The sequence below is a fragment of the Tachysurus fulvidraco genome, chromosome 9, assembly GCF_022655615.1.
Source record: "Tachysurus fulvidraco isolate hzauxx_2018 chromosome 9, HZAU_PFXX_2.0, whole genome shotgun sequence".
Lineage (NCBI taxonomy): Eukaryota > Metazoa > Chordata > Actinopteri > Siluriformes > Bagridae > Tachysurus > Tachysurus fulvidraco.
In genome coordinates this window covers 27,892,936-27,917,333 of record NC_062526.1, presented here as the reverse complement: position 1 = coordinate 27,917,333, position 24,398 = coordinate 27,892,936, and the positions used below count along the sequence as shown (strand labels likewise).

Genomic DNA, 24,398 nt, shown 5'->3' with positions numbered 1-24,398 from the left:
TGGTGGTCCCTCTGTTTAAGAAGGGGGACTGGAGGGTGTGTTCCAACTATAGGGGGATCACACTCAGCTTTCCCGGAAAAGTCTATGCCAGGCTACTGGAGAGGAGAATTCGGGCCGATAGTCGAACCTCGGATTCAGGGGGAACAACGCGGGTTTCGTCCCGGTCGTGGAACACTGGACCATCTCTATACCCTCAGAGGTTGCTGGAGGGTTCATGGGAGTTTGCCCAACCAGTTCACATGTGTTTTGTGGATCTGGAGAAGGCATTCAACTGTGTCCCTCGTGGTGACCTGTGGGGGGTGCTCTGGGGGTATGGGGTCCGGGGCCCTCTGTTAAGTGCTGTCCGGTCCCTATATGACCGGAGCAGGAGTTTGGTTCGCATAGCCGGCAGTAAGTCAGACTTGTTCCCGGTGCATGTTGGACTCTGACAGGGCTGCCCTTTGTGACCGGTCCTGTTCATTATTTATATGGACAGGATTTCTAGGCGCAGTCGGGGGCCAGAGGGAGTCTGGTTTGGGGACCACAGGATTTCGTCTCTGCTTTTTGCAGAAGATGTTGTCCTGTTAGCTTCCTCAAACCAGGACCTTCAGCGTGCACTGGGACGGTTTGCAGCCGAGTGTGAAGCGGCGGGGATGAGAATCAGCACCTCCAAGTCCGAGGCCATGGTTCTCAGTCGGAAAAGGGTGGCTTGCCCCCTTCAGGTTGGTGGAGAGCTCCTGCCTCAAGTGGAGGAGTTTAAGTATCTTGGGGTCTCGTTTACAAGTGAGGGAAGGATGGAGCGGGAGATCGACAGGCGGATTGGTGTATATTCTGCAGTGATGCGGTCGATATACCGATCTGTTGTGGTGAAGAAAGAGCTGAGCCACAAGGCAAAGCTCTCTATTTACCGGTCGATCTACATTCCTACCCTCACCTATGGTCATGAGCTTTGGGTCATGACCGAAAGGACGAGATCCCGGATACAGGCGGCCGAAATGAGTTTCCTCCGCAGGGTGGCTGGGCGCTCTCTTAGAGATAGGGTGAGGAGCTCGGTCACTCGGGAGGAGCTCAGAGTAGAGCCGCTGATCCTCCACATCGAGAGGAGTCAGCTGAGGTGGCTCGGGCATCTGTTTCGGATGCCTCCTGGACGCCTCCCTGGGGAGGTGTTCCGGGCATGTCCAACCAGGAGGAGGCCCCGGGGAAGACCTAGGACACGCTGGAGGGACTATGTCTCTCGGCTGGCCTGGGAACGCCTCGGTATTCCCCCGGAAGAGCTGGAGGAAGTGTCTGGGGAGAGGGAAGTCTGGGCATCCCTGCTTAGACTGCTGCCCCCGCGACCCGGCCCCGGATAAGCGGAAGAAGAAGAAGAAGAAGATTTGATTTTTTGATCAAATGAATATTTTGGCAGGAGAACTGAGGGGAGAAACCAGTATACATTCGTTATTTATAACAATTCCTTTCTGGACCAGTTTAGTTGCTTTGTCAACATGGTTGAGGAACACAACGATAGCACTGTTCATGCGGGAGGCAGAGACAATGTTCTCATGCCCCACCACATCTCCTATCGCTAGTACACATTCCTCTACACTCGCCCCACACACCACCCTCACCCCATGCTGGCGAGTCAGACTCTCATACAGCTTTGTGCTCGGAGACACCATGCTGCTCATACACACACACGCACACACATGCCCACTTGCACAGGCATGCTAGAATACACACACACGCTAGATTATTCCTAGATGTTATTTTAGGAAAAAACTTACAAGAAAACACAGAAATAAAACGTGAAAATCGATGAAAAATTGGCAAAACGCATGCGCAGAGAGAGAGAGAGGGAGAGAGAGAGAGAGAGAGATTTGGACAACATGGTTGCAAAAGTAGTGGTTGCTAAGCTTATGTATTAGCATAGTATTGCTATGCAATAGTGTACACTGATGAGCTGTAATATTATAACCACCACACAATATTATGCATTTTGTCCTCGTGCCTCTAAAACAGCTTTGAGCCATCAAGGTTTAAACTTCACAAGACCTAGTGCTGTGATAGTAAAGTTAATGTAAGCTGAGAGATGGACTATCCATGGGTCAGATTTTTTTTGTCTCACTTGCTAAGCTTTAAACAATAGTGTACACTGATGAGCTGTAACATTATAACCACCACATAATATTATGTATTTTGTCCTCGCGCCTCTAAAACAGCTTTGGGCCATCAAGGTCTAAAGTCCGCAAAACCTCATAAGGAGTGCCGTGGTATTAAAGTCCATGTAAGTTGAGAGGTGGAGTCTTCATGGATCGGGTTTTTTTGTCCACCAGATCCCACAGATGCTTGATCAAATTGATATCTGCGGAAATTGGAAGCCAATTCAACACTTTAAAACTTTGCCATGTTCCTCAAACCGTTCCTGAACTGCAGAGTAACTCTAAATTATGGCTCTAACATTAACAATCCAATGTTGTAATGATTTTGTTGTAGTGATCTTGGTCTGTAGCAGTGTTTAGGAAGGTTGTACAAAATAAAACCTCCACATGATCCTCAGCATCCAAGGTTTCCCAGTAGAACATTACCCAGATCATAACCCTGCCTCTGCCCACTCATCTTCTTTCCAAAGTTCATCCAGTTTTCATCTCCTAGAAGGTAGCTGCATCAGCGAGCCTTGAGCTCCATGACCCTGTCACTGGTTCTAAGGATGTTCTTATAATCCCCTCCTGCTGTGTCCTGGAAGACCTTAATTTCCAAACTGTTCCATTCTTGCTTGTATGAAGATCTCAAAAAAAACCAAGCTGCTTTTACACCATTGCCTTCAAACGGTTTAGTAACTTGCTGCTGTTCCACACAATCACCAGAAGAGGGTGGAAGAGATTAAAAAATATTAGTGTTGGAGATACAGTGAGATCATCATACACCTCTCACGGGGAATGCAGAATTTTAGACGTTTGAGTACGACAGGAAACTTTTATTATTTACGTCACGGCACCACAAGAGAAGTATTTATTATGTTCAAATTATATTATTCGAAATATTATGACTAATGAAGTATAAAAGACTGCATATACATGTATAATGTTAATTAGATCGACTTGTGGAAATGTCAATATAATGAATTAATGGCTAGTTTCTGGAGCAGAATTTCTCTGATCTCTCAGTTATATAATAATATATGATATAATATCTGGTGACGAGCCTGAAGCTCCAGGACCGAGGTGAGCTCCTCTGAAATAAACCTTATTTATGGGAGGACAGGAGTAGAGGACAAAGTCCGACTCATCTGAGGCTCTTTCTGTAAATGAGACACAGTTCTGGCTATGGGTGGAGACAGGGATCATTTAGAAATTAATATATTAAGCACAATAAATACTCTTTCATTCAGGGACTGTTTGATTTTAGTAGCTGGGACTGTACCATTGTTTGTCCTTGTCCGATTTAAATATGCAGATTCTCACTCCTCACTGTCAGTAGGTGCTTTATCCTGAGAACAATGGCTGTGGATCCAGAGTCTGTCCTGGGAACACTGGACACAGACAGGAATACACACCCAGGACACCATTTCATCACTAAATACATACCCCGGGGCAGTTTAGTGTTGACAGTTTGTGATGTGTTGTGTATATGATGTTGGAGAAAAGCGGGAAACCAGGAGCAAATCACACAGGGAGTGCATGTAAGGCTCAGTAATAATCCAGACAATAATCCAAGCTCAGATTTAATCCAGAGCCCCGGTGTAGCTTTAAGTGTTATTGTAAAATGTAATTACATTAATATATATGAGGTGACTGTAGGTTGTTACTTTGCCATGCCATTTCATTTTACCTCTCCAATCAACCTTCTCATCATTGTTATCTACCGCCCTCCTGGTCCCCTAGGAGACTTCCTGGAAGAAATGGACTCACTACTTAGTGCTTTCCCTTCCAATAGCACCCCTCTGACAGTGCTTGCAGATTTAAACCTCTCCTATGACAAGCATCAATCTTCTTCCCTCCCGACTCTTCTGGAATCATTCACCTTGACACTCAACATCTATGTCCCCACACACAAAGGAGGCAATGTCCTGGACCTGGTTTTCACCCATCCTTCTCCAGCTACAGACATGACTGCTACCCCACTACACATCTTCAATCATCACCTGGTATCCTTCACCATGACTCTCCCTATCCTCCCTAAAACTAACTCTCACTCCCTCTCTCTTCCCCACCGCAAACGCCACACTGTCGCCCCTTCTTCTGTAGCTTCTGGCACCCTTTCTTCTCTTCCTGATACTGAATCCTTTTCCTCACTACCCTTGAACTCACCCACAGACACTTTCCTCTCCTCTCTTTCCTGAACCATGGACTTTCTCTGCCCTCTGTCCAATAAACCCAAGAAAACTTCTTGTTCTGCTTCTTGGCTTTCAGATATGTTTTGTAACAATCGAAGATAGCTAAGATCAAACTGAGAGGAAGTGGAAGAAATCACAACTTGATGCAGACCTTGACTCTTACCGTACACTCCTGGCCAAGTTCTTCTCAGATGTGACTTCTGCCAAGACTTTTCCTTCTACAAGGAAAAGCTTGAAGCTTTGGCACAAGACCACTGGAATGCTCCACAACATCAGTCTCTTCTCTATTCAACCCCCGACTCCACCTGCTTCATCCTCACTGACTGCACTGACTGCAGAAGACCTTGCTTATTTCTACCATGAGAAGATTGAGGAAATCTGCAGGTCCTTAACTTCTGCCTCGACTGCATCTACATCTCACAGTCAGGATTCCTCTACTCCTTGTTGCACTTCTCAATCGTAGCAGCAGAAAAGATTTTACAACTCATCCAGTTTTGCAATTCTACCATTTTCCCATTGAATCCACTGCCTTTCACTTTGCTCCAGACTATCTTGAAAGAACTTCTGCCCTTCATCTGTAGTATCATCAATGAATTCATAACAACTGGTCATGTATCATCTACCTTCAAGAGAGCAAGGGCTATTCCCTTTACATTTCCTATACATTTAGTGATTTCCTCACTGTTACCCAGGGAACACAGCATAGATTTAGTTCTTTTGAAGTGCTTGTCCTTAATGTTACACTATCGCACATGCACTCGAAAAAATCCCTGATGTCTCTTGTTCTAGCGACCGTGTACAGACCCCCAGGGCCCCGGGCCCCAGACCCCCAGGGCCCTACACAGAGTTTCTTGGAGAATTCACAGATTTTCTCTTAGACCTATTGGTTAACTTTGACAAAGCAATAATTGTAGGAGACTTTAACATTCATGTTGACGACACAAACGACGCTTTAGGACTCACATTTATGGACTTACTAAACTCACTTGGGCTTAAACAAAACATCACTAAAGCAACTCATCGACGTAACCACACACTAGATTTAATAATATCACACAGAATAGATGTCACTAATATAGATGTCATTCCCCAAAGTGATGACATCACAGACCATTACCTTATAATGTACACACTACCTATAGAACAGACTAACTGTGTCTCCCCACGTTATGGACTCGGTAGAACTATGATTCCGACCACTAAAGACAGATTCACAAATAACCTGCCTGATCTGTCTGGACTTCTTACTGTACCCTTAAACACAAACAACCTAGATGTAATGACTTACAACATAGATGCTATATTCACTAGCACATTAGACACTGTTGCCCCAGTCAGATTACAGAAGGTTAGAGATAAAACACCTGCACCGGGGTATAATAGTAACACTCACACCCTCAAGAGGGAGACCCGTAACCTTGAACAGAAATGGAGAAAAACTAAATTAGAGGTTTTTAGAATTGCGTATAATGACAGTATGTCCAGCTATAGACAGGCTCTAAAAGCTGCTAGGGCTGAGCACCTGAGCAAACTCATAGAAAATAACCAGAACAATCCGAGGTTTTTATTTAGCACAGTGGCTAGATTAACAAAAAAACAGAAATCTGAACACACTATTCCATCACATTTCAGTAGTGAGGACTTTATGAGATTCTTCACTGATAAAATTGAAAGTATCAGGAATAAAATAGGTGACGCTCAACATATGAGAGCAACTAGTGACACAATCTCACCTAAGGCTTTACAGAGCTTTACAAGTACAGGACAGGAAGAGTTAGATAAACTTATTACTACAGCTAAATCAACAACATGTTCACTAGACCCCATCCCAACTAAACTACTGAAAGAAGTGTTACATAAAGCTGGTGAGCCTCTTCTTAATATCATTAACTCCTCGTTATCTTTAGGTTACGTCCCAAAGTCTTTCAAGTTGGCAGTTATTAGGCCACTCATCAAAAAACCTAACTTGGACCCAAATGAACTATCAAATTACAGACCTATCTCACACGTTCCATTACTTGAAAAGGATGTTTTTGTTCAACTGAGCTCCTTCTTACAGGAGAACAACATCTTTGAAGAGTTTCAGTCAGGTTTCAGGCCCCATCATAGCACAGAAACTGCACTTGTTAAAATTACAAATGACTTGTTCTTAGCTTTGGACCAAGACTGTATGTCACTATTAGTTCTACTTGACCTTAGTGCAGCATTCAACACTATAGACCACATCATTCTTCTAGATCGCTTACAAAATTACACAGGTATTCATGGTCAGGCTTTAAGTTGGTTTAGATCCTACCTGTCAGACCGATACCATTTTGTAGAATTAAATGCTGAATGCTCCAGTTTACTACCAGTTAATTATGGGGTCGCACAAGGATCAGTTCTAGGACCTCTGCTTTTCTTGATATACATGCTTCAATTAGGCAACATCATTAGAAGACATGGGATTAATTTCAACTGCTATGCTGACGACACACAGTTATATATCTCATCAAAACCAGATGAAATAGCCACAGTGTCCAAATTAACTCAATGCCTTAGAGAGATAAAAGACTGGATGAGCTGTAATTTTCTGTTAAACTCTGATAAGACAGAAATACTACTTATAGGTCCAAAAACCAGTACACAGAAACTCTCACAACTTAACTCCCATTTAGAGGGATGTACTGTTACTAGTAGCTCGATGGTGAAAGACCTGGGTGTTATATTAGACAGCAACTTGTCTTTTGAAAATCATATCGCCCATACTACAAAAACAGCCTTCTTTCACCTTAGAAATATTGCCAAGCTGAGAAACATCCTGTCTGTCTCTGATGCTGAGAAGCTAGTTCATGCATTCATGACCTCTAGACTGGACTATTGTAATGCATTACTAGGTGGTTGTCCTGCATCTTTAATAAATAGGCTACAGTTAGTCCAAAATGCAGCTGCCAGAGTTCTCACTAGGACAAGAAAGTATGACCTTATAATCCCAATTTTATCATCTCTACACTGGCTACCTGTTAAGTTTAGAACTGATTACAAAGCTCTTAATGGTTTAGCTCCCATGTATCTAACTAGTCTTCTAACACGTTACAATCCTTCACGCTCTCTGAGATCACAAAACTCAGGACTTCTGCTAGTTCCCAGAATATCTAAGTCTACTAAAGGTGGTAGAGCATTTTCTTATTTAGCTCCCAAACTTTGGAATAGTCTTCCTGATAGTGTTCGGGGCTCAGACACACTTTCCCAGTTTAAATGTAGATTAAAAACTCATCTCTTTAGTCAGGCGTACACATAATACATCCTATAATATCATGCACTAGTACATCAGACCTGCACATTTTTATGAATAGCAGATATGTTAATCCCTCTCCACTGCTTCTGTCTTTGTACCCATCCCGAGGCATCCAGACATTGTACCAGCTCCCAACGTCCTCTGTGGGACGTAGCCTTTGGACGTCCACTGAGCCGAGGCCGACTCTAAGAATCCTGAGACATCTCCAGTTAGACTCTGTGATACTAAGGAGTTCTGAGGTCCATGATCCTTACACCAATACAACATATGTTTGACTGTATATTACAATCACACCCCAGTGTCACCCATATGAGGATGGGTCCCCCTTGAGTCCGGTTCCTCTCAAGGTTTCTTCCTTTACCAATTTAAGGGAGTTTTTCCTTTCCACTGCTGCCTGAGTCACCTCAGACTTCCTCATAGGGGGATAAATACATACACATTGTGAACTCTATATAAATTTAAATCTTGAATTTTTTTATTCTGTTAATTCTTTTGCTTTTATTATTCGTTATTTCTTTTATTATTCCTTACGTTTACCTTCTGCTCTATGTTTATGTTCTGTAAAGCTGCTTTGAGACAATGTCTATTGTAAAAAGCACTATACAAATAAACTTGAATTGAATTGAATTGAATTCCCATCCTAAAGAAACCTGTGCTGGATCCATCAAATATCAGTAACTACAGACCAGTATCACTTTTCTCGTTTATTTTTAAAAATCATGAACGCATTGTCTATAACCAATTGTCTTTCTATCTCTAACAGAACAACGACCAACATCCCAACCAGTTTGGGTTTAAAGCAGCTCATTCCACAGAGACAGCCCTTTTGGATGTCTCTGCAAACTAAATGTTGCTAGATCAGCCAAACTGTCATCTGTCCTCATCCTTGACCTTTCAGCAGCGTTTGATACGGTCAACCACAAGACTCTCTTGTCCACCCTCAGGAGTCTTGGGATTTGCAGATCATTGTGGGAATGGTTCACTTTCTACCTGGAAGGACGCTCATATCAGGTAACATGGAGGGGAGTGACATCGGCTCCACGCAGACTCTCCACTGGTGTCTCACAGGACTCAGTACTTGGTCCTCTTCTTTTCTCCCTGTATACTCACTCTCTTGATGAGATTATTTCCTAACATGGGTTCTCTTACCACTGCTATGCTAATGATACACAATTTATCTTCTCTTTCCCACCCTCAGATACCAGAGCTTCTGATTTGATCTCAGCATGTCTGGCAGAAATAACATAGTATTAAGGCTACTCGGGTCCTGGTCAGTCACTTGTCATTTCAACACTGGACTACTGAAATGCACTGCTGGCAGGTATACCTATGAACGCAATTCGTCCTCTGCAAATGATCCAAAATGCAACTGCACGGCTTGTTTTCAACCTCCCCAAGTTCTCTCATACCACCCCTCCACTGGCTTCCGGTAGCTGCACGCATCAGATTCAAAACCCTGATGTTTGTCTACAAACACCAGACTTTGTCTACAAAGCCAATAATGGACCAGCTCCCTCTTACCTCAAAGCCCTCATCACTCCTCACACTGCACCTTGCATCCTCAGATCTACAGCACTGCTCAACTGGTTCCACCATCTCTCAGGGTAAGAGACAAGTATACTACAAGACTCTTTTATGTTCTGGCACCAAGGTGGTGGAATGAACTTCCCCTAGGGGTCCGGACAGCTGAGTCACTGGCTATTTTCAAACGACAGTTGAAGACCAACTTATTCAGGAAACACTTCAACTAGCACTTCCTCCCTGAATGGTGTATGTATGTATGTATGTATGTATATAAAAAAAATATACTAAAATCTTTGAACAGTGTTTTAGACTCATGGTATCTTAAGTATGTAACCTAGTGAAACAGAGTTACTGTATTCTAACCCTAAGCCTAACACTTTTGTACGTTGCATTGGATAAGGGCATCTGCCAAATGATGTAAATGTAAATGTAATGCATTTCAAGCTCAACCTGCGAGTGTCATGGGGGAAAAAACACATCTGAAGATTGGAGACCAGGAACAAGACTGAAGCCAGGCAAAGCTCTGAGGACTCAATATAAAAAATATAAAATATATATCTTAGAAAATATAATAGAACATAACCTTACACAACAGTGTAAGGTTGGCAGTTTTGTAAGGTTGGCAAAGCTCTGAGGACTCAATATAAAAAATATATCTTAGAAAATATAATAGAACATAACCTAACACAACACACTGTGCCATCACTCAGGAATAAATACACAACTAAGGAATTGAGGAAACTCCAAAACAGGTGAACACAATTAAGACAGGAAATGAAGCAAACACCAGAGAAGACACTTTATCCCGAGAAGTTCGGATAAAGCGGTAGAAAATGAGTGAGTGAGAGAGAGTGAGTGACAGTGCCCTCTCCTGGTGTGAGGAGGAAATGTCAGTGATGTCTGCTACAGTGAGAGCTGATATAGGATCAGACCCTGGTGATTAATGCTGACAAATTCAAATTGTCCCTAAATGAGAAGATGTCTAAAATACAGTCAAGGTTTAATTTACAGACTAAAAGTCAGGAATTTGTCAGGTATAAACACAGTCTCTCGCTTGTGGCTGAGGATTTTTAAAACGAATATACGAATACGAATATATTCGCACCATGTTCAGTTTAGAACAAAAGAATGGACAGAAAAGGTTTATGCATACTGTGCGGACGGAATTAGGGGGTCTTGTGTCAGAACCCCCTGAAATTCGCCAGCAGACAATTAGTTTCTATTCAAAGCTGTATAGCAGTGAGCGGTCAGGGGCGCAGGTAGTGGGGGAGAGTTTCCTCAAAGACCTGCCAAAGCTCTCAGAGTCAGTGGCCAGTGAACTGGACAGGGAACTGACACTGGCTGAGCTTCAGGAAGCTCTCCAATGCATGTAGAACTGGCGGGCACCAGGTATAGACGGTCTCCCTGTAGAATTCTTCAAGGCGTTCTGTGCAGTAATAGGGCAGGATGTGCTGGAGGTCCTGCAGGATAGCGTGAGAGGTGGTCATCTCCCGTCAAGCTGCAGGAGAGCCGTCCTGACCCTGCTGCCTAAAAAGGGAGACCTGACCCACCTGAAAAACTGGCACCCAGTGTCACTACTGTGCACTGACTGCAAGCAGCTGTCAAAAGCGTTAGCATTGAGACTGATGAAGGTGATGGAGCAGATCATTCACCAGGACCAGACGTACTGTGTGCCTGGCAGGTCGATTTTTGACAATATATATTTAATTCGTGACACCTTGGACATTTCGAGGCTATTGGGTTTGAAGACTGGTCTGATTTTCATAGACCAGGAAAAGGCTTTTGACCGGGTTGAGCATGAATACTTGTGGAAGGTGCTGGAAAGCTTTGGGTTCAACCCTGGTTTCATAGCTATGATCAATTTGTTGTACAGTGGAATTGACAGTGTACTGAAGGTCAACGGTGGTTTATGTGCTCCTTTTACAGTGTACAGAGGGATCAGACAGGGCTTTTCCCTCTCAGGTATGTTGTACTCTCTGGCGATTGAGCCTCTTTTAAACAAGTTAAGAAGTCATCTCTCTGGTTTCAATACTCCACATTTTAATGCCTCCATATGCTTATCAGCTTATGCAGATGACTTGGTAGTTATGATAAACACACAAAATGATGCAAAGTTTTTAACTGACACTTTAAAGAACTTTCAGCTTTTATCTTCGGCCAAGGTCAACTGGGGTAAAACTGAAGCCATTTTAGTTGGGGAGTGAGGAAGTGGTCAACCTTCACTGCCAGGAACCCTAGTGTGGAAAAGAGGCGGTTTTAAATACTTGGGTGTCTACCTGGGGAGCAAAGAGTTTTTACATAAAAACTAGGAAGGTTCTGTAGAGCATGTGAAAGGCAGATTGAGAGGTTGAAAAGGTTGGTCCCAAAAATGTCCTACAGGGGGCGAGCGCTGGTCATCAACAAGCTCGCCACGTCGTCCCTTTGGCACAAGCTAGCCTGCATAGATCCTCCACCATACCTGCTGGCAAGCATCCAGGCTCTGCTGGTGGATTTCTTCTGGGACAACCTACATTGGTTCCTCAGAGTGTTCTCCATCTGCCGAAAGAGGAAGCTGTCCAGCAGGGCTGCAGCATTCTGCCTACAGTTCATCCAGAGACTCCCACTGGACCCAGAGACCTAGCATGGAGAGCAGCAGCCAGTGGAATATTACACACAGTTAAAGGACTGGTGCTGGACAGAGCCTTGTTTTTAATGGACACAAAAATGCTGAATGTTTCTGGATTGCCAATGTTTTACCATGAATTTTTAAAATCTGGAAAGTTTTTAAAAAACAGTCCAACGGCCATCAAACATTACACTAGATGCTGGAGGAGCCTCTGGTGTACGGCGGACGACTGGACATCTCCAGTGTGACCGTCCCTGCATTATCCAGAACTCTAGTCTCCTCTGGCATTGTGACGCTCCGGGAGCTCGTGAATATCACAGGGTCAGACTTGTCGAGGGTAGAGGACCTGGCAGCGCGTATGAGACGTATGAGGTCCTTGTGTGTTGTCAGTCAGCTCCTACACTGCTGGAGATCTTCTCTGACATCAGAGGAGCGTGTTAGGCTGCTGGAGTATCATCACACAGAGGCTAGTCCTGTAGAGGATGAACCCTTTCCCCAGCTGAACATTGCTCCTGGCCTCATCCGGTGTGAAGGCACCCTCCTGGAGTGCCAGGGTGAGGGGGCCTTTGGGTCAGTGGTTACAGTCACTGTTTGCGTGTTTATGGAGCATTTTAAGGTTGATTTATATTGTTTTTACTGTTCAGTGTTTTATTTTTGGTTTTAAGTACGTTAGGAAACAAAGGTTCAGGTGCCAACTGGTCAACTTTATCAGTCGGTCAAGCAAAGATGGCAATATACCTTAGTCGGAGAAACCAGATTGCACAAAACGTTGACTGTGATGCCACAACGATACTAAAAAGGCTGATAAAATCAATAATTTTAATTGATTTTAATTTTTACAAAAGTATAAACAATGTTGATGGTTTTAAATGTGTGTGGTGTTGGGAGAATGTTTTGTGCTCTGTGGAGGAAGGAGAACTGAACTTTACACCAGAGTTCAACTAATCACCCATGTTTTAATCAATGTAGAAACCATCTTAACATCTTTATTTATTTATTTATTTATTTATTTAGATAGTTAGTTAGTTAGGTCTCCATGAATTTTAATGATATGTGACTTGTGTAAATAAAGTGTTGAAAAAGTAAAAAAATTCTCTCTCTCTCTCTCTCTCTCTCTCTCTCTCTCTCTCTCTCTCTCCACCCCCTTTGTCTATCCCACCCAGGACCAGGAAGTCTCTCTCCCTTATTTCACAGAAAATGAAAGCTCTGGGAGACTCTTTCTTTCTCTCCCTCTCTGTGAGATCAGGAAAATGGCAGAGGCGAGTATTTCAGTAGATCAGGATCAGTTCATCTGTCCAGTGTGTCTGGATCTCCTGAAGGATCCGGTGACTCTCTCCTGTGGTCACAGTTTCTGTAAGGTGTGTATTAATGGCTGCTGGGATCAGGAGGATCAGAAGGACGTCTACAGCTGTCCTCAGTGCAGAGACACTTTCACACCAAGGCCTGTTCTACGCAGAAACAACATGCTGGCTGAAGTGGTGGAGAAACTGAAGAAGACTGAAGTCCAAGCTGCTTCTCCTGCTCACTGTTATGCTGGACTTGGAGATGTGGAGTGTGATTTCTGCACAGGGAGGAAATACAAAGCCATCAAGTCCTGTCTGGTGTGTGTGGCTTCATTTTGTGAAACTCATCTCAAACCTCATCTTGAAATTCCTGCTTTGAAAAAACACACATTAATGGAAGCCTCTGGAAATCTACAAGAGAAGATCTGCTCTGAACACGATGAAGTTCTGAAGATCTTCTGTCGTACTGATCAGAGATGTATTTGCTCTTTATGCCTGTTGGATAAACATAAAGGCCATGACGTTGTATCAGTTGCAGCAGGAAGAGCTGAGAAACAGGTGAGAAAATATGACTTTTATTTAAATTTATGTATTAATCAGAATGATTCTGTAAAAGTTTATTAAACTGAATGTATTCTGATTAACAGAGAATTATGTTTCTGCTCAATCATGGTCACAATGCAGTCAGAGCAGTTAGTGAACATTCCATACAGACACACAGATAAAATCTACAGAACAAATGGGTTTGTATTAAACTGAAAGCAGTATGTTTAGTAATCTGTTTGGCCTCCAGGATCAGAATTTACTCTTTTTGTCTTTCACCATAAACATCATGGAGGTTATTTCTAGATTGCAACAAAATGTAGTAACCAAACAGAATTCGTCAACACTGTGCTTCAGGGTGATTAGACATTTTGCTGTAAGAACTAATAAAGTAAATGAATGAATTTCAACAAGAGTTCAAAGTAACTGATGTGTCCTCAGAGTGAGTTAAAGAAGGAGCAGATGAAATTCCAGCAGAGACTCCAGGAGAAGCAGAAGAAGGTGCAGGAGCTGAAACAGACTGTGAACAGTATAGAGGTCAGCAGTGAGCAGAGACAGAGCTGCTCCTAGAAACACACACAATATGGACAACATGGAGACATTTAGAGTCCCAGTAAGAGAGAGAATGAGAGATGAGCTTTAAATGGACCTTCATGTGTTGTGTGTCTCCTAACAGCTCAGTGCACAGACAGCAGTGGAGGACAATGAGATCATCTTTACTGAGCTGATCAGCTTCATGGAGAAAAAGCGCTCAGAGGTGACGGAGATGATCAGAGCTCAAGAGAAGGCTGAACTGAGTCGAGCTGAACGACTCTTGGAGCACCTGGAGCAGGAGATTGATGTTCTTCAGAGAAGAGTCACTGAGATGGAGAAGCTTTCACACACACACGATCACATCCATTTCCTCCAGGTAACACACACTGTCTGATCTACAGAGTCAGATGTTCCTCACACTCTCTAAAACACCTCTCATTAAAGCAGCAATAAATGTCCCTGTCTGACATCACAAGTGTGTCTTTCATCTCATTTCTTCTCTGTAGGCTTTAGCTTCTGGACGTCAGTCTCCTCTATTAAACAGAACAGATTTTGTCACGTCCAGCATCAGTGTCCCTCAACATCTGTCATTTGATGGAGTGAGGAATTCTCTCTCAGATCTAAAGAATAGACTGGAGGAATTCTGTGAGGAGGAATTCAACAAAATCCCTCCATATGGTAAGAGGAGCTGCTCCTGCTGGAGAAACATAATGATGGACGTCTTTACTCGCTCTGTAAAGTGTTATTTCTTAGCGATGCTCCTGCTTACTTTTCTGCTCCAGTTTACTCACCTGACACTTAGAAGTAAAATACTGATTTCAAATGAATAAACTGACTTCATCACTTTCATCTGTTTCCATCGTTTACACAACCTGATTTTTATTTCATTTTTCTCTCCACAGCTGCAGCAGTTCAGATCATTTCACCACCAGATCCACAGAACAGAGAAGAGTTTCTGAAATGTATAACACACACACACACACACACACACACACACACACACACACTTGCGTCACATGAATATACAGTATTCTGTGAATTAAACCCAACATGTTCACATTGTTCAGTTTGTTTTTCTCTTTTATTTTAGATTTCTGTTCTCTGACTCTGGATCCCAACACGACACATTGTAAACTCATTCTGTCTGAGAAGAACAGAGCGGTGAGATACAGTATGAGAAAACAGCAGTACTCTGATCATCCAGAGAGATTTGACTGCTTGGAACAGGTGTTGTGTAAGGAAAGTGTGTGTGGACGCAGTTACTGGGAGGTGGAGTGGAGCGGTGATGGTGTGTACATATCAGTCTCATATAAAGACATCAGCAGGATACGAGACGGTATTGAGTGTTTGTTTGGATGCAACAAACAGTCATGGAGTCTGCGATGTTCTTCTACCTCTCTCTCTTTCTATCACAACAACATTATGACTGATCTCAGTGGTCCATCATCCCCCAGAATAGGAGTGTATGTGGATCACCGTGCAGGAACTCTGTCCTTCTACCGTGTCTCTGACACCATGAAGCTCCTCCACAGAGTCCACGCCACATTCACTCAGCCTCTATATGCTGGGTTTAAACTTGGTCTTTTGTCAGAAGCGAGGTTGTGTGATCCACAATAACATGTATCTGGTGTTTTATGGTCAGTAACAAGTACAAATTGAATGATTAATGATCTTATAGACAAAGTCTTTCATTTCAGCAGGATTACTCATTATAGTGTCATTAAAGAGGTCGTTCCTGAGAAACAAAACACTTGTGAAATGTAACACAAACACAGAATATTCATTCTTTGTAACATGGTAATCATTTTTATTTTAATCTAGAAGTGAGGTTTGTAGGTTTAAGGGGTGTGTCTGTGTTCAGAATAAACCAATCACATTCACTCTTATGTACAAAGATCATTCATACATCTGCACCAATGATATGATTCTGATGAACTCCAAATAAAGAAGCTTCTGTAGGACATCCTTTAAATCTTGTCTTTATTTGATGGTATACATTTTGGATTTCCTGACACAAATATGATGGGTGGGGGGGGGTGGGGGGACACAGTTTAAATTGTTAAGAGATTTCATTCAGATGTTTTGGAGGTCTGCAGGATGCACAAAATTCTTCTAATACAGATGGTACGCCAGAATCTGACCACCGAAGATCATCATCACTAATCCTGAACCTGGAAATGAACCAGTTAGAGAACAGATTAGATGCTAAAATCAGTGTGAACATGATGGATGAATGATTCAGATGTTTACTCAACTGGAACAGCAACAGGGGTCAGTAACAGAGTCAGGACTCACCCTGAGAGATCCACCAGTGTTCTGTGGAGGGGAAATCGGCCATGACTGAAACACAACGAGACACAAAACTCCACTGATTTACATCCATACGTGTGAGAGGAGTCAGAGCACTGAGTCTCCACCACCATCTCCAATGTGAGTCAGTAAGTTACTGTTACATGGAGACCTGGATGATATTTACAGAATAAAACTCAAGGATATGGTATTAGAAGAAAATACTCATCACATCAGATCTACACAAACTTTGAACCCCATTTCCCATCATGCATCACTGCCTACAGACTAGACCACACCTGACCAATAGCTTAGTTTTTATCTATTTAAAGTTACAGTGTAATAATATATAATAATAAGATATGTTTTATAAAGATTAAAATGTGAACAATCCCTGCATTAGTGAACTAATCAACAGCTTCGGACCAATCGGAATCCAGAACTCAACAGCATTGTGTTGTAAATGATACAGATAATGACTGACATCAACACTTATTTTTATTATTTTGGTTTGAGTGTGTTTCATTTGACACTCCATACCAGTGACCGTGAGGCCTACGTGTAGCAGTGAGACAGTGATGGTGTAGGTCCACACCCTCTAATCAGCTTTAATCAACAGTTAATTAACTCTCCTGACTTTTAGTCTGTAAATTAAACTTTGACTGTATTTCAGATGTTTTCTCATTTAGGGACAGTTTGATATTTTCTCATCAATTTGAATTTGTCAGAATTAATCACCAGGATCTGATCCTATACACATACATACATACATACAACATTCAGGGAGGAAGTGCTAGTTGACAAGTGACTGACCAAGTACCTGAGCAGCCTTAGCAGTACCTGATATTTCTGCCAGACATGCTGAATCAGAAGCTGTGGTATCTGAGGGTGGGAAAGAGAAGGTAAGTTGTGTATCATTAGCATAGCAGTGGTAAGGGAACCCATGTGAGGAAATATTGCTGAGCCCTGTGGGATGCCAGTGGAGAGTCTGCGTGGAGCAGATGTCACTCCCCTCCATGTTACCTGATATGAGCGTCCTTCCAGGTAGGAAGCGAACCATTCCCACACTGATCTGCAAATCCCAAGACTCCTGAGGGTGGACAAGAGAGTCTTGTGGTTGACCGTATCAAACGCTGCTGAAAAGTCAAGGATGAGGACAGATGACAGTTTGGCTGATCTAGCAACATGTAGTTTCGCAGAGACATCCAAAAGGGCTGTCTCTGTGGAATGAGCTGCTTTAAACCCAGACTGGTTGGGATGTTGGTGGTTGTTCTGTGAGAGATAGAAAGACAATTGGTTATAGACAATGCGTTCATGATTTTTAGAAAGAAATGAGAAAAGTGATACCGGTCTGTAGTTACTGATATTTGATGGAACCAGAGCAGGTTTCCTTAGGATGGGAATAGCCCTTGCTCTCTTGAAGGTAGTTGATACATGACCAGTTGTTATGAATTCATTGATGATACTAGAGATGAAGGGCAGAAGTTCTTTCAAGATAGTCTGCAGCAAAGTGGAAGGGAGTGGATTCAATGGGAAGATGGTAGGATTGCAAGACTGGATGAGTTGTAAAATCTCTTTTGTTGCTACAATTGAGAAGTGCAACAAGGAGTAGAGGAATCCTGACTGTGAGATGTAGGTGCAGTCGAGGCAGAAGTCAAGGTCCTGCAGATTTCCTCAATCTTCTCATGGTAGAAATAAGCAAGGTCTTCTGCAGTCAGTGCAGTCAGTGAGGATGAAGCAGGTGGAGTCGGGGGTTGAATAGAGAAGAGACTGATGTTGTGGAGCATTCCAGTGGTCTTGTGCCAAAGCTTCAAGCTTTTCCTTGTAGAAGGAAAAGTCTTGGCAGAAGTCACATCTGAGAAGAACTTGGCCAGGAGTGTATGGTAAGAGTCAAGGTCTGCATCAAGTTGTGATTTCTTCCACTTCCTCTCAGTTTGATCTTAGCTATCTTTGATTGTTACGCAACATATCTGAAAGCCAAGAAGCAGAACAAGAAGTTTTCTTGGGTTAAGTGGAAAGAGGGCAGAGAAAGTCCATGGTTCAGGAAAGAGAGGAGAGGAAAGTGTCTGTGGCTGAGTTTGAGGGGAGTGAGGAAAAGGATTTAGGATCAGGAAGTGAAGAAAGAGTGCCAGAAGCTACAGAAGAAGGGGCGACAGAGTGGAGTTTGCGGTGGGGAAGAGAGAGGGAGTGAGAGTTAGTTTTAGGGAGGATAGGGAGAGTCATGGTGAAGGATACCAGGTGATGATCGGAGATGTGTAGTGGGGTAGCAGTCATGTCTGTAGCTGGAGAAGGATGGGTGAAAACCAGGTCCAGGGCATTGATTCCTTTGTGTGGGGGGACATAGATGTTGAGTGTCAGGGTGAATGATTCACACAGTTCAGGAGGGAAGAAGTGTCAGGAGGGAAGAAGTTTTACAAAACTTTTCAGAAGCAGTTGTTAACTCTGCTTTTGAATATGTTTAACGAATCATTTGATATTGGTAACCTACCTCCAACTTTAAGATTTGCTACAATAACTCTTATTTTAAAACCTGGTAAAGCATCAACTGATTGCTCATCATGCAGGCCAATCAGTCTTATGGGAGTGGACACAAAAATATTGTGTAAGGTTCTTGCTAAAATACTAGAGTGAATATGTCCCTTTTTTAGTGCATAATGATCAGAATGGATTTGTAAAGAGCTGCCAGGGCTTTCATAACATTAGACGAGTCCTTAATATAATTCACTGTCATAATAATGCCAGAGACAATGCACTATTGTCTTTAGATGCAAGACAGGCATTTGATAGAATAGAGAGGCCCTATTTGTTCAATGTATTGCCGAGATATGGAATTGGGGGAAAGTTTTTAAAATGGATACAGTTACTATACCTGTGGCTCCAATAACTAAACCTGTGGCATGTGTAAGGACTAATAACAATTTATCAAGCCAAATAACCCTAGAAAGATCAACCCGTCACGGCTGCCCTCTGTCCCCATTATTGTTTGTTCTGGCCATTAGCCGCTAGCCATATCTATTCGGAATGAAGCAAATTTGTCAGAAATTACTTTTGGAGACCAAGAACATAGAATATCGCTATATGCAAATGATGTGATACTTTTCTTGTCCAAATTATCAACTAGCATCAATATTACAATTAATTAATAGGTTTGGTACTGTAAGTTTTTGGGTTATAATATTAATGACACAAAATCTTCCATACTCTTCCTAAACCAGGAGGATGAAGTAATTATACTGACATACTTGCCCCTTAGCGACACATGTTTTCGGATTGCGTAGGAAACCTTACGCGCCCCCACTAAGGAGTGTATCTTAATTTGCATGAGGTCGTGTTGGAAACACAAGATCAACTATTAAAAGTTGGTCTTACCTTGAACGCAGGTGTCCTTCGAAGTCCCCTCGGTCTTCTAACAAAGGATCCTCTTCAAGTTCTTCTACTTAAACTATTGTTTGAATCTATAAATGAAGGAGGCAGACTTATACCTTTTTGTCTTTTCAGGATCCTCACAATGAGAGGCCTTGTTTTTATAAAAAGTAGTGAAATACAAATAGGTGTGTGTAATATATGTAAAATAAAAAGAAAAAGATTACAAATAAAAACTTCCTTCAAATAACCAAACAGTACTAGAATAAGTAAAAGGTATTAAGATGCAAAGATTATAACAAACCAAGAAACACTCTCCAAGTGTAAACTTGCGTTTGTTCTATGATGCACCTAAAGTATAACATGCACTAAGGCTGCTTACAATAGATTGCACACTCAATGTGATTCAAGGTGAGCTAGCCAACTCTGTGTGCGCTGCTAATGTCTTTTCTTTTCTAACCTCACGGTTAACACTTCTATATATGGTCATACTTCCTGCAACTTCTCAGGCTGTGATTATATAGAACTGAAGCTTTCTCTTGCTGTGGAATTGGAATTGCCCCTGCGAATACACAGAAGGCTTCACTTTTAACAGCAGGCCTTGAAACACTTGTGTGCAGATACTCTCAGTAATACACAGTAGGTTTTATAAGTGTTCACTATTAGAAAGTTTACAGTAAAATACACAAGATTAATCTAATCAACTCTATTACATGGGGATACATGATTATAAGTAAAAGAAAAGCATTTCAGAATTTTTCTTGAACATTCTGAAAATAAAACATAATAACACATAATGCATTATAGTCTTCTTTTTTCTTTTGGAATCTTCTTCCAGCTGTCTAGGTACAGCGTCTGATCCCTCGGTGTCTTTGTTTAAACACTCATATTCAAATATTTCAACTCTTCAACCAATTCTTCAACCTTTTGGGATTTTACATCATTCTTTCTTTGTTTCTTCCCCTCACGTTTATCTTTTCTTTCCCTATTTCTCCTTCTCTTTGTTTTATTTATGTCCGTCTGTCTATTGACGGATAAGTTAATAATTGGTCGTGGTGTACCTTGATATTTATTATTATTTATTTGCTGAGAACCAGTATTAAGAAAACCAGTATCAGGTATGTAGAGTCCTGTAACTCCATCCAGTACATGCCGGTGTCTGATAACATCTCTTGCATGCCGCTGGCTCACAACAACATCCTGCAGACCTCCAAAACTTCTGAGTGAAATCTCTTAACAGTTTTAACTGTGTGTTGTTTCCTCTCTGTCTCTCTCTCTCTGTCTGTCTCTCTCTCTCATCATATTTGTGTCAGGAGATTATAAATGTAAATAAAGCATCAAATAAAGACAAGATTTAAAGAAAGTCCTACAGAAGCTTCTTTATTTGGAGTTCATCAGAATCATATCATTGGTGCAGATGTATGAATGATCTTTGTACATAAGAGTGAATGTGATTGGTTTATTCTGAACACAGACACACCCCTTAAACCTACAAACCTCACTTCTAGATTAAAATAAAAATGATTACCATGTTACAAAGAATGAATATTCTGTGTTTGTGTTACATTTCACAAGTGTTTTGTTTCTCAGGAACAAGTGTTTTGTTTCTTTAATGACACTATAATGAGTAATCCTGCTGAAATGAAAGACTTTTTCTATAAGAAAAAGATATAAGATCTCTATAAGATCTCTCATGATTCAATTTGTACTTGTTACTGACCATAAAACACCAGATACATGTTATAGTGGATCACACAGCCTCACTTTTGACAAAAGACCAAGTTTAAACCCAGCGTATAGAGGCTGAGTGAATGTGGTGTGGACTCTGTGGAGGAGCTTCATGGTGTCAGAGACACTGTAGAAGGACAGAGTTCCTGCACTGTGATCCACATACACTCCTATTCTGGGGGATGATGGACCACTGAGATCAGTCATAATGTTGTTGTGATAGAAAGAGAGAGAGGTAGAAGAACATCGCAGACTCCAGGACTGTTTGTTGCGTCCAAACACAGACTCAATACCGTCTCGTTTCCTGCTGATGTATTTATATGAGACTGATATGTACACACCATCACCGCTCCACTCCACCTCCCAGTAACTGCGTCCACACACACTCTCCTTACACAAAACCTGTTCCCAGCAGTCAAATCTCTCTGGATGATCAGAGTACTGCTGTTTTCTCTCACTGACTGTCGCCACTTTGTTCTTCTCAGACAGAATGAGGTCATGATGTGACGTGTTGGGATCCAGAGTCAGAGAACAGAAATCTAAAATAAAAGAGAAAAACAAACTGAACAATGTGAACATGTTGGGGTTAAGTGTGTGTGTGTAAGTGTGTGTGTGTGTGTGCGTGTGTGCGTGTGTGTGTGTGTGTGTGTGTGTGTGTGTGTGTGTGCGTGTGTGTGTGTGTGTGTGTGTGTGTGTGTGTGTGTGTGTTATACATTTCAGAAACTCTTCTCTGTTCTGTGGCTCTGGTGGTGAAATGATCTGAACTGCTGCAGCTGTGCAGAGAAAAATGGAGATGAAGATCATCAGGTTGTGTAAAAGATGGAAACAGATGAAAGTGATGAAGTCAGTTTATTCATTTGAAATCAGTATTTTACTTCTAAGTGTCAGGTGAGAAAACTGGAGCAGAAAATTAAGCAGGAGCATCGCTAAAAAATAAAGACGTCCATCATTGTGTTTCTCCAGCAGGAGCAGCTCCTCTTACCATATGGAGGGATTTTGTTGAATTCCTCCTCACAGAATTCCTCCAGTCTCTTCTTCAGATCTGAGAGAAAATTCCTCACTCCATCAAATGACAGATGTTGAGGGACACTGATGCTGGACGTGTCATAATCTGGTCTGTTTAATAGAGAAGACTGAGGTCCAGAAGCTAAAGCCTACACAGAAGAAATGAAATGAAAGACACACTTGTGATGTCAGACAGGGACATTTATTGCTGCTTTAATGAGAGGTGTTTTAGAGAGTGTGAGGAACAGCTGACTCTGTAGATCAGACAGTGTGTGTTACCTGGAGGAAATGGATGTGATCATGTGTGTGTGAAAGCTTCTCCAGCTCACTGACTCTCCTCTGAAGATCATTAATATCCTGCTCCAGTTGCTCCAGGAGTCGTTCAGCTCGACTCAGTTCAGCCTTCTCCTGAGCTCTGATCATCTCCGTCACCTCCGATCGCTTTTTCTCCATGAAGCTGATCATCTCAGTAAAGATGATCTCATTGTCCTCCACTGCTGTCTGTGCACTGAGCTGTTAGGAGACACACAACACATGAAGGTCCATTTAAAGCTCATCTCTCATTCTCTCTCTTACTGGGACTCTAAATGTCTCCATGTTGTCCATGTTGTGTGTGTTTCTAGGAGCAGCTCTGTCTCTGCTCACTGCTCACCTTTATAGTGTTCACAGTCTGTTTCAGCTCCTGCACCTTCTTCTGCTTCTCCTGGAGTCTCTGCTGGAATTTCAGCTGCTCCTCCTTTAACTCACTCTGAGGACACATCAGTTTTTACTTATAAATCGTGTTGAAATTCATTCATTTACTTTATTAGTTCTTACAGCAGAATGTCTAATCACCCGGCAGCACAGTGTTGAGGAATTCTGTTTGGTTACTACATTTTGTTGCAGGATAGAAATAACCTCCATGATGTTTATGGTGAAAGACAAAAAGAGTAAATTCTGATCCTGGAGGCCAAACAGATTACTAAAGCTACTGCTTTCAGTTTAATACAAATCCATTTGTTCTGTAGATTTTATCAGTGTGTCGGTATGGAATGTTCACTAACAGCTCTGACTGCATTGTGATCATGACTGAGCAGAAACATAATTCTCTGTTAATCAGAATACATTCAGTTTAATAAACTTTTACAGAATCATTCTGATTAATACATAAATTGAAATAAAAGTCATATTTTCTCACCTGTTTCTCAGCTCTTCCTGCTGCAACTGATACAGCGTCATGGCCTTTATGTTTATCCAACAGGCACAAAGAGCAAATACATTTCTGATCAGTACGACAGAAGATCTTCAGAACTTCATTGTGTTCAGAGCAGATCTTCTCTTGTAGATTTCCAGAGGCTTCCATTAATGTGTGTTTTTTCAAAGGAGGACTTTGAAGATGAGGTTTGAGATGAGTTTCACAAAATGAAGCCACACACACCACACAGGACTTGATGGCTTTGTGTTTTCTCCTGGTGCAGAAATCACACTCCACATCTCCAGGTCCAGCGTAACAGTGAGCAGGAGAAGCAGCTTGGACTTCAGTCTTCTTCAGTTTCTCCACCACTTCAGCCAGCATGTTGTTTCTGCGTAGAACAGGCCTTGGTGTGAAAGTGTCTCTGCACTGAGGACAGCTGTAGACGTCCTTCTGATCCTCCTGATCCCAGTGACCATTAATACACACATTACAGAAACTGTGACCACAGGAGAGAGTCACCGGATCCTTCAGGAGATCCAGACACACTGGACAGATGAACTGATCATGATCTACTGAAATTCTCGCCTCTGCCATTTTCCTGAACTCACAGAGAGGGAGAGAAAGAAAGAGTCTCCCAGAGCTTTCATTTTCTGTGAAATAAGGGAGAGAGACTTCCTGGTTCTGGGTGGGAGAGACAAAGGGGGTGGAGAGAGAGAGAGAGAGAGAGAGAGAGAGAGAGAGAGAGAGAGAGAGAGAGAGAGAGAGAAAGACTTTTTTTT

General features: G+C 42.2%; 2 protein-coding genes across 3 annotated transcripts; one reads left to right on the top strand and one right to left on the bottom strand.

Moving 5' to 3' along the window:
• Positions 1-12,920: 12,920 nt before the first annotated feature.
• LOC113648452 (E3 ubiquitin-protein ligase TRIM16-like) lies at positions 12,921-16,021 on the top strand. Of its 2 annotated transcripts, XM_027155643.2 has the most exons (6): positions 12,921-13,541; positions 13,968-14,063; positions 14,203-14,436; positions 14,567-14,738; positions 14,963-15,022; positions 15,151-16,021. In XM_027155643.2, exons 1-6 carry the CDS (start codon positions 12,951-12,953, stop codon positions 15,675-15,677), a joined length of 1,680 nt encoding a protein of 559 aa, XP_027011444.2. In that variant the 5' UTR covers positions 12,921-12,950; the 3' UTR covers positions 15,678-16,021. The 2 variants fall into 2 exon arrangements, with proteins under 2 accessions (XP_027011444.2, XP_047674391.1); XM_047818435.1 differs by lacking the exon at positions 14,963-15,022 and having other exon boundaries at positions 12,951-13,541; positions 14,567-14,799; positions 15,128-16,021.
• A 5,431-nt stretch (positions 16,022-21,452) lies between these two features.
• On the bottom strand, positions 21,453-24,245 carry LOC125145467 (E3 ubiquitin/ISG15 ligase TRIM25-like). The gene is made up of 5 exons (XM_047818392.1): positions 23,623-24,245; positions 23,098-23,193; positions 22,725-22,958; positions 22,423-22,594; positions 21,453-22,213 (listed from the first exon to the last, which is right to left on the bottom strand). Exons 1-5 carry the CDS (start codon positions 24,211-24,213, stop codon positions 21,453-21,455), a joined length of 1,854 nt encoding a protein of 617 aa, XP_047674348.1. The 5' UTR covers positions 24,214-24,245.
• Positions 24,246-24,398: the final 153 nt, after the last annotated feature.